The 10,788-nt window shown below is 35.5% G+C and overlaps 1 protein-coding gene across 1 annotated transcript; it reads left to right on the top strand.

Moving 5' to 3' along the window:
• Nucleotides 1-8,551: 8,551 nt before the first annotated feature.
• On the top strand, nucleotides 8,552-9,700 carry LOC148760301 (uncharacterized). The gene has a single exon (XM_088802535.1). It carries the CDS (start codon nucleotides 8,708-8,710, stop codon nucleotides 9,698-9,700), a length of 993 nt encoding a protein of 330 aa, XP_088658661.1. The 5' UTR covers nucleotides 8,552-8,707.
• Nucleotides 9,701-10,788: the final 1,088 nt, after the last annotated feature.

Genomic DNA, 10,788 nt, shown 5'->3' on the forward strand with positions numbered 1-10,788 from the left:
TTTTTTTTAAATGATACCAACATTTGGATGCATACCATATTCAAACAGAACAGGATAATAGTGTGCTTTTAGAAGAAAAATGTTAGAAAATCCTGGGAAACGAACTCTGGAAGTATTAACTATAATCTAGTTGGCCTTTGAATGGGAATAAATGTAGTTTAAACCTCTAGGGTTTCTGCATCACACCAAAAAAAAGCATAGAGTATCTATGTTTGCTTGCAATATATGCATGTGGATGCAATAGAATCCGAGCACAATGATATCATAAAAACAAAGATAAAATACTTAGATCTCTTAAGTTTTAATCAAAATTCTACGCGAGGCTATTAGTTTTCGAAATAGATAATGAGACGTATAAATGCAAAAACTGTCAATAAAAAATATGAAAAGATTAAAATATTTTTTTTTTCTTTTTTTTTAAACAATGTGGCCTGCTGGTGGTGCTCCCAGTCACCGGCCGACCACCCTGCGGCTGTTAACAACAAAGACGAATATAATGCTCTATTAAAAGGTAGTAGAACAGAGGTGAACGATAGTTACTTTGTTATTAACAAATAAGGTCTTATATTCACATTGATAAGAACAACACATATATATCAAGAGATACAACATTAATTAAACACTAACACTTGTTCTTGATCCATTAACAAGTGTAAAACATTTAACAAAATAGCTTCATGCAGCTTAACATGTAGAGTCATAGAGTTTTAAACAAAAGACTCCTATTTTTGCGCAGAATCTATGTGGAATGCATATGCCTTTCGTGTCCATGCGGATGCAAGCATTATAAGTTAACATTCTCCCTTAATGCTTGCATTGACTATCTTCATTCTCTCTCTGTGCTATTCTGCTTCCCTCAGTGAGTGGTACTTAACATTGATGTGTTTTGTACGTCCGTGGAACACAGGATCTTTTACCATAGCTAAAGCAAATTTATTATCAACAAATAAATCTGATGCAGATTTATTGTCAACAAATAAATCTGATGCAGTTGTTAGTGGGAATCCTAGGTCATGGAGAATTTTTCTTAACCAAATTACTTGGTTTGCTGTTGTTGCAACAGAGACATACTCAGCCTCTGCTAAGGACTAAGCCACAGTCTCCTGTTTCTGAGAACACCATGCAAATACTCCATTTCCAATTGAGAATACATAGCCAGAGGTACTCTTTGCATCATCAACAGAGCCGGCCTAATCACTATTTTAATATCCCATTAATTTGATTTCACCATTTTGGGTGAATTTGAGTCCAAAGGTGATTATACCATTCAAATACCTCCGTACTCTCTTGGCTGCAATGGCATGTGATTGGCATGGTTGCTGCATGAACCTTGACAAAAACCTCACAGTATGCATTATCTTGGGTCTTGTGGCACAGATGTATAACAAACATCCAATGAGACTCCTATAGTCAGAAGGATTCTCCAATTTGACACCGTCATTAAGAGATAATTTTTCATTCATAGCCATAGGAGTGGATACACCTTTGCAATGGGCCATTTTGAATCATTTAAGTACCTCTTTGACATAATTCTATTGGCATAACAGAATGCCATTATCTTCCTGCTTGACTTGAATTCTTAGAAAATATGACATTAACCCAAGATCAGACATGCTAAATTCTTTCTCTAATAACTCCTTGAGTTTATTAACCTAAGTTGAATTACCTCCAATAATTAATAAATCATCAATATACACGAACAGGATTAGAGGAGATTGATCTTTCTTCTTTAAAACATATAAAGTGGCCTCATTTGGACTCCTCTAGAAACCATGATTCACCAGGAATGAGTCAATCTTACTGTACCAAACTCGTGGAGCTTGCTTTAACCCCGTGCAAAGCCTTGTGAAGTCGGTACACCTTGCCTTTATCAGATTCAATCTCGAAACCAAGTGGTTGCTCAATGTAGATTTCTTCATTAAGTTTTCCATTCAGAAAAGTTGACTTTACATCAAAATGGTAGAGCTTCCACTTACAAGTTGCAGCGATGGCAGTGATTAGTCGAATGGTATCTATTCTTGCAACAGGAGCAAAGGTTTCCTGATAATCGATACCTGCCATTTAAGAATATCCTTTCACAACCAGGCAGGCTTTATACTTATTCAATGACCCATCTGAGTTGAGTTTCCTTTTGAAAATCCACTTAACACCGATCACGTCTATATCTTGGTCTGTCCACCAATGACCAGGTATTATTTTTTTCTATCATCTTTAACTCTTTTCATTGCTGCCATCTATTCAAAATGATGAGCAACTTCTTCAAATGAAGCTGGTACAACAAGAGCCAATTGACACCTAGCATACACAGTTTCAATAGTTCGAGTCTTTCTTACAGTTTCATCATCTATGATTTGGTCAGCTTCCAGACCACTCCCATCTTCATCATCAATATTACTATTATCAATCATATTGATTGGTGCATAACTGGTGCTTGCAAGTTGTTGTTCTTCCCAATTCCACTCTCTATCTTCATCAAAAATGACATTTCTGGTGATGGAGACCTTCCCAGAATCAACCAAATAAATTCTATAAGCTTTAACTTGCAAACTGTACCCAATGTGAATCCCAATTTGTGCCGTAGGTTTGACTTTGTCTCTTAGTTGTTCAAGAATGTGTTGATAGCATAGGTAACCAAAAACTTTCAGATGATCCACTAATGGTTTAATACTGTACCATGCCTTATGGGGAGTCATTCTTTGAGTAGCACAAGTAGGCAACATTAAGAAGATAGGTTACTGTATTTGCTGCTTCTGCCCAGAATCTTTTAGAAAGACTTTTTTCATAGAGCAAACACCTTAACATTTCCAGTACAGTTCGATTCTTTCTCTCACTGACTCCGTTCTGTTGAGGGTAATAAGCAGAAGAGAAATGATGAAGAATACCTTCTTTGTCCAAGTATCGAGTGAACTCAAGCGATGAGTATTCACCACCATTATCAAATTTCAAAACCTTAAATCTTTTTCTCTGTTTAAACTATAACTTAAGCTTTAAACTTCAAAAAGTAGCCAAACACTTCTGATTTCTCCTTCATGAAGTAAATCCAACAAAATTTGATGAAGTCATCAATGAAAATAAGGTAATACCTACTTCCATTTAAGGAAGCTTCACTCAAAGGGCCTTTTACATCTGTATGTACCAATCCTAGCTTGTCATTGGCTCTGCTCAGACTAGTTGAAGGGTGTGGTCTTCTTGATAATTTGCCAAACTGGCATGTCTTGAAAAACTGGACCACCACCTGAAAACTTGGGAAGATCATTCACTAAATTTGAAAAACTGAGATGTTTTAAGGAAGCATAATTACAGTGGCCTAATCTTCTGTGCCAGAGAGTTGTTGGATTTGAATCATACTCATTAGCCTGCATGCATACATTATTCCAATTCACAGCATAACACTTTTGTTTCATTAGTACATTCATAAAGAAATTACTTGAAGGAGCATAGATGATGCATGATTTATCTTTGAAAATTAAAATATAATTGTCATTTAACGTTTGACCCACGCTAAGTAAATTTTGGGTTATTTCAGGTACCAATTGAACCTCACATACATAAATGATGCCTGTTGCTGTGTTGATTGCTACTGATCCTTTCCCCACTACATGAAGGTATAGCCCGTTGCCAATCTTCACTATTGAAAAATAGCTAGCATCTAATTGAATAAACAATGACTTTTTGGGGGTCATGTGGTTTGAATCACCATTTTCAATCAACCATTGTTTTGCATCAGAGGTACTTGAACCACTACCTACCATAAATAAGCATTCTTCAGCAACCTCGGCCTTTTCTGCAGTCTGACCATGTTTTTCTTTATTCTCAGTTTGCTTATTCTTGCAAACTCTCTCAACATGACCTTGTTGATTACAAGCCCTACATGTGACATTGGGTTTAAACCAGCAACTAGATTCTGCATGTCCTTTCTTCTCACAATGAGAGCAAGGTACATTTCCGTTCCTTCTAGCTGTTTGCCTACTAATGGAGTTCTCTTTTCTTTATCTTTTGCTCAAACGTTACCTTTTTCATAGATGACTCACCGTGGCTCTTACCTTTCATCTTAGCAATTAGTGCATGCTCAACATTCTCATCATTTCTGATTGCTCTCATGTTCTCAGCTGCCTGCAGTGCATTGACAAGTTCTGTCAATGTTATCTTGGAAAGATCCTTAGCTTCTTCTAATGAAGATATCTTGGATTCAAACCGTTCAAGCAAGCTTATAAGCACCTTCTCCATCACACGATCCTCTGGTAATTTGCCTCTTAGAATTGTAACTTGGTTTACAATCCTTTCCACCTTTTTTTATAGTCTTTCACATTGTCATTATCTTTCATTTTGAGAGCCTCAAACTCTCGTATCAGATTCATCACCTACTAATGTCTAGTACAATTAGAACCTTAGAATGCAACTTTAAGCTTTCCCCAAGCTTCTCTTGCTGACTTGCATGCCATGATCCTTGAGAATAGGGGTTCAATGACCGCTCCATGAATGAATGACAGTGCCCTATACCTCTTTGTAATCTCCTTATTGTATTGCTTAATTTGAGTAGCACTTGCATTATCCCTCGAGGGAGGGACTTTAGTTCCGGACTCAATCACATCCCAAAGGTCGTAGCCTCTTTGATAGGCTTCCATTTTTACAGACCATGAAGGATAATTATCACCATTAAACAGAGGAGGAGTTGGATGGCTTACTGTCATGGTGGTGGCCATTTAATTTTCAAGTAACTTGCTGAGGCTTTTTAAGACTATCGAATTCAGAAGAGCAAACTTATTTAGGGTTTACCACAATCCCTCAAGACTTTAAATCAAGCTTTGATACCATGTTAACAACAAAGAAGAGTATAATACTCTGTTCAAGGGCAGTAGAACAGAGGTGAACAGAGAGTTACTTTGTTATTAACAAATAAGGTCTTATATTCACATTGATAAGAACAGCACATGTATATCAAGAGATACAACATTAATTAAACACTAACACTTGTTCTTGATCCATTAACAAGTGTAAAACATTTAACAAAATAGCTTCATGCAACTTAACACATAGAGTCATAGAATTTTAAACAAAAGACACTTATTTTTGCACCGAATTTACGTGGAATGCATATGCCTTCATGTCCACGTGGATGCAAGCATTACAAGTTAACAATGGCATATGCTCTCCTCCCCTGACTTGCTAGAAAATTTTTTTTGGCAAAAAAAATTTTTAAATGAAAAACTATAATTTATATAATAATAATTTTTAAAATTAATAAAAGATAAAATTATCATTTCAATATTATCACGTCATCAAATTAACGAAAACCTTAACGATTGACTAATGGCTGAACTTATGTATCTAGCAGAAGATTTTTTTTTGGACGAACTTGTACATTTTAAAAATTAATAGACTCGCATAAAATTATAATTAAAACTTAAGAAGTTAAAGTATTTTACCCTAAAAAAAATCTTGGCATTCCCGCAGTTGTTTATCCAAATCATATTTGTCTCTCTCCCTCAACTTCTATTGCATATCAATTTCTGCAGTGAGATGGTCTACTTGATTCTAAAGCGTTCGATATAAACTTTCATAATCAAACTCTTCTTTAAGCTTTACCATATTTACAATTTTCATTGCCTACAAAAAAAAAAAAGGTTTTTGGGCTGCCTCATCATTAAAGTGATAATATGTAAAAGAAGTTCAGTCTTTTCATCAACATTTATGGTTCAAGCATTTAGCTATACAGCAGAACAGGTACACTAAGATACATAAATTCAGACACATGTATGCATGCTAACATGGATGCACATATGTACATGCATACACATTAAATAGCAATGCTGGCCATTTCTAAATAAAGGATCCCACCTCAGATTTCATACACCCTAGCTTTCCATTTTGCTAAGGTTTAGTCATGCAGCATAATTTTTGGTTGGCTCCAAAAATACTAGGGAACTGATACCTACCCAACAACCAAGTAGCAGAAAAGCTCAATTTGTTTTGCCTTTAGAATATTTCCACACTTAATTAGCTACTATAGGGTATCTTTCTCACTCAAACCCTGCCATAGTTAATGAACATTCTTATTAGTCAGCTCACAGAAGTAGGTAAAACCCTTGGAAGCTATATCCTTCTACAATTCAGTTAATGCATGACAACGACACACTCTAATTGTGATTAAAACATAGTGCAACAACTTCCTCCCACTACGGTAAGTTTATACCAGTTCTGTTGTATAAATCAATGCAGTGCTGCCTCCAATTTCAATTTATGGAAGAAAACAATATCCAGCAGAGGAAATCCGCAAAACCAAGAAAATTCAAAGACTGAAAGATTCAGAATTTATATATGTTGCATATATCAAAGTATAAGAAAGATGAAAATGCCATGGCAAAATAACCAAACAAAGAGAAAGGGAGAGAGGTTGGTCAAGAATTCAACAGAGAATATTGCGTGCATTTGACAGGAGAATTCCTCAACTTTTATATAGCAATATTTTTCAAAGAAACTCACCCTCTGCCCAAACATTATTGTGCTAGTGGTCTCTGCATGATGTCGTGAAGATGGCCCAATTGTTATTATATGTGAAGTCCTTGCAGAGCCTATTTTTTTGCAGATGAATCTCATAACAATATTGGAAAATAAAACCAACAAGCATATTCGGATAAACTGACTAAGAATGCATACAAAATACGCTTACTTACCCTAAACGTAAGTGTCCTTTTGCTCCTACTTTCAGTTGTTTACCACTCAAAGAAACCAGAAATTTTTGAAACCAGTTATATAAAACTTTTAGTGTAGTAAGAAAACATACACGCAGATAGAGTACAAGACACTGTGTTAAAAAAAAAACACACACAAAAGTTAATGGCAAGATGGGTTTGAAGCTTGCATTTAATCAACTAATTATAAATATCAACCATAAAGAACATACCAGATTTGTCTAATCTTTCAGACCCTGCAAGATCCACAATCAGCAACTAGCTTTTCCTAACCACAAGGTAAATTGCCTTTTGTCTGCAATACCATCTTCATGTTAAGTTCAAATGCTTGCATGATAATCACACGTGTAAGCATGTCAATACAGTTTGCTTCGTTGTCCTGGTTGAACAATATGCTTAGCTGTCTTTTTTACATGCCAGTGCGAGTAGTCTTGCATGTCTTAAGGAAATTTTAAGCACAACACTTGTTTTATAGTTGTTTACAAGTGCAATGTAAGTGTGCAAAGTTTATAAGGTTGTAATTAAGGAGAGAGATCTTACTAACTAAATATAACCTTCTAATTAATTAACAATTCAACATAAAGAGGGATATCAAATCATAATTTAACAGTAATTTTTACCTTCTTCCCTCTTGAAAAAGGATAAAGAAAAGTACACAAATTCAAACCTTCCATCCCCTTAATTATCTTCAAAAATAAATCACCATCATTTGCCTCATCCGCAGATATTAATTAATATTCAAATCTCTCTGGTGGGATTAGTTTGCTCTTTCGCTAACTTAAACTACAATGTGGTTACCTTTCAAAAAAAAAAAAATACAATGTGGTTAGCAGGGATTTGCTATTGGTAATGGCCTGACTGACCCTGCAATCCAGTATAAAGCTTACATAGATTATGCTTTGGACATGGGGGTAATTAAGAAGTCTGACTACAATCCTATCAACAAGCTGGTTCCAGTTTGTGAAACGGCAATAAAGCTTTGCGGTAATGTTGCATCTGAAATGGTTTCCTCTTTTCCTATGATCATTGCTCTACAGTTTCACCTCTTTGTTTCAAACTTCAAAGCCTGGATATTTTAATTGATGCTTATTTTTTTTCTTTCTGCATTTTTGTGTTAGAAAATATATATCACAGATTGAATCGTTGCTACTTATCTCCTCGACACGTTTTCTTGTTTTATAATTTGCAGCTGGTGTTGATATACTATATATAGTTATGGTTATACAGTGTAATGAAATTTTATTTGTCCAATTAATTAGGGAGATTATAGTAATTTTTGGTGACGTGGCATCAATGGGAAGGTATAAAAGCGGGGCAGTTGATTTCTATTAGAACACTTCCCGCTCTGGTCTCACACTTTACTTTCCTTATTACTCTGTTTACCGGAACCAAACCATACAAGCAAGAACCAAAGCGTGTTTTGTTAGAGAAAAAAACAGAAGAAAAACCTGTTCAGAGAGAATCGAAGCAGGAAGTTTGTTCATTCTCTTGGTTCTTTTTACAGGTACGTTTTTAGTTACATTTTTTTTTCTTGATTTTTTAAGATTGATTTTATTTTTGAGTTAAGTTTTCGTTTAAGGTTTTGGATCTTAAGAAAGTTTCGATTATAATTTTTCTTTTCTTACTTCTTTACCTAGAAAATAGAAAGAAATACTTGATGGTCATTTTTCTTTGTTTCTGATGATCACTAGTATTTACGTCCAAAGCGACAATTTGGTTTCTTGAATTGAACTGCAGATTGTTGGGGTCTGAAGCTGTTTAAATCACTCAATTTTTAGCGGATAATTGTTATTTCAAGAGGGTTTCAAATACCAGAGCTTCTATTTACTGCATTGGATCACGATTGCAAGATGGATCAAAATCTTAAGGTGGCTTCAACTCTGTCTTCGGATTCTTGTAGAAAAAGGAAGAGACGTGATGGCTTATCAGTTGCTGACACACTCAAGCTCTGGAGTCAAGGCAAGGATGCCAAACAATCGTGTAAAGCTCCTGCCAAGGGCTCCAAAAAGGGGTGTATGAAAGGGAAAGGAGGACCTCAGAATCAAAGCTGTAACTACCGAGGTGTTAGGCAGAGGACTTGGGGTAAATGGGTGGCTGAAATTCGAGCACCCAATGGAGGGAAGAGAATTTGGCTTGGTACTTTTCCTACTGCTTGTGAAGCTGCTTTAGCTTACGACGAAGCTGCCAGGACGATGTATGGGGAAAATGCCATAATAAATATGCCTCATATTTCGCGTTTTGACTCAGTTGCAACTACTTCACACGCGTTTTCGGAGGCAAGCACTTGTTCTGCTTCTAACTCCATGACTGTGCCGAGTAACTATGAAATTTGTGGAAGAGATGTGGATGGTGAAGGTGAACCAAGTAGGATGAATGTTGAGTATACTGTGGATTCTGAAACTGCCTGGACGATGGATGGTGAAAATGCGACTCTGAATATGCCTCATGTTTCAGATTTTGACTCAGTTTCAATTACTTCACCAGTGTTTTCGGAGGCAACCACTTGTTCTGCTTCTAACTCCATGACTGTGCCGATTAACTATGAAATTTGTGGAAGAGATGTGGATGGTGAAGGTGAACCAAGTGGGATGAATGTTGAGTATACTGTGGATTCTGAAACTGCCTGGACGATGGATGGTGAAAATGCGACTCTGAATATGCCTCATGTTGCAGATTTTGACTCAGTTACAATTACTTCACCAGTGTTTTCGGAGGCAACCACTTGTGCTGCTTCTAACTCCGTTACTGTGTCGAGTAACTCTGAAATTTGTGAAAGAGATGTGGATGGTGAAGGTGAACCAAGTAAGATGAATATTGAATATACCGCGGATTCTGAAGCTGCGACGACAAGTCAAGATGTCAAAACTGATGCAAAATCAGAAGATCACACAGATGATAGCTGGCTAACTAATGGTTTGGATTTCGCAAAAAATATTGCAATCGATTTTGGAGAGACTGATGACTGGTTTGAGGATTATTATTTTGATGTACCTGAATTTTTTGATTAAAATGTAATAGAAGAAAAAGAATTGTTTAGTTGTAATTTACCTACTGAAATGAAGCAAGAAGTCTACACATCAAGACGTTTTGGATTCTGTTTATGCTTTTGCTCTTGGATATAATGTTAAGCAAGGTGCTTTGTTTTCGTTGTATGACTTGTTGTGTGAAGAGAACTGAGCATCGGTTAGGTTGATGATCTATTGTTGGGATGTTTGTTTTGGTCTTCGTTTTGTACTTGCTTTGAATCTCGGGCTGTATTAAGTATGAAGGAACTTTTGCTTGTTGAGTGTGAGTGGTCTCTTGCGATAGGAGCTGCTGTGTTATGGGTTAGTGCTGTGTCGAAGGTTTTGTTTGAGTCTGTGCTTGAATGTAGGAATATGTTACAACATGGCTCTCACTTGTTCTACTATCCAGTATGTTGGAACTGCTATGAAATGAATTTGGTACAGGGCTTATGAGTCAATTCAAGCTGAGTGGTTTGCTATGAAAGCTAAGTTACAATATTTTAATTTTTAAATAAGTGAGGTTGAGCTCTCAATTTCGAATGTTAAAGATGTGTACAACTGTTTCTTGAAACATGAGGTCACCAATATGTAGATACTTGATCATATACTAACAACAATTCATTGCAAGAAGCAAACGATCACTTTCCTATAAAAGTTATTAATCTTTTTTAATTTCTTCTCTCTTGTTGCTTTTTTTTAAAAATTTTCTATCTTATATTTCATATGAAAAATGCTATAGTCATAGTTCAAATAATTCAAGTAAGATATATTAAATCTTTATCTTTAAAAATTGTATTATTTACACATAATGTTGAAATATGCACTTACCATTACATTAAATGATAGAATGGAAAAATCTCAGAGAAGAACTTTTTGCTAATTTACTTATTTTTGAAGCATTTCTTTGCTTGAAGGCGAAGTTTGCTTCAAATGGTAAGATTTCAATAAATATGATGAAACCTAAGTGACCTTTTTTTCAAATTAATTTAATCAACAAATTTTCTTGTGGAAAGCTAATTATTGAATGGTAAATTTGTAGAGGTATTTCATATTTACTTAAAAGGGACATTTTATCTTGAATTACAGATAAA

This window comes from Theobroma cacao, chromosome 10 (genome assembly GCF_053813885.1).
Source record: "Theobroma cacao isolate CCN51 chromosome 10, ASM5381388v1, whole genome shotgun sequence".
NCBI lineage: Eukaryota > Viridiplantae > Streptophyta > Magnoliopsida > Malvales > Malvaceae > Theobroma > Theobroma cacao.

What these genes read in the sequence shown, in the direction of transcription:
- LOC148760301 (XM_088802535.1), top strand. Translation starts at nt 8,708, where the DNA reads ATGAAAGGGAAAGGAGGACCTCAGAATCAAAGCTGTAACTACCGAGGT.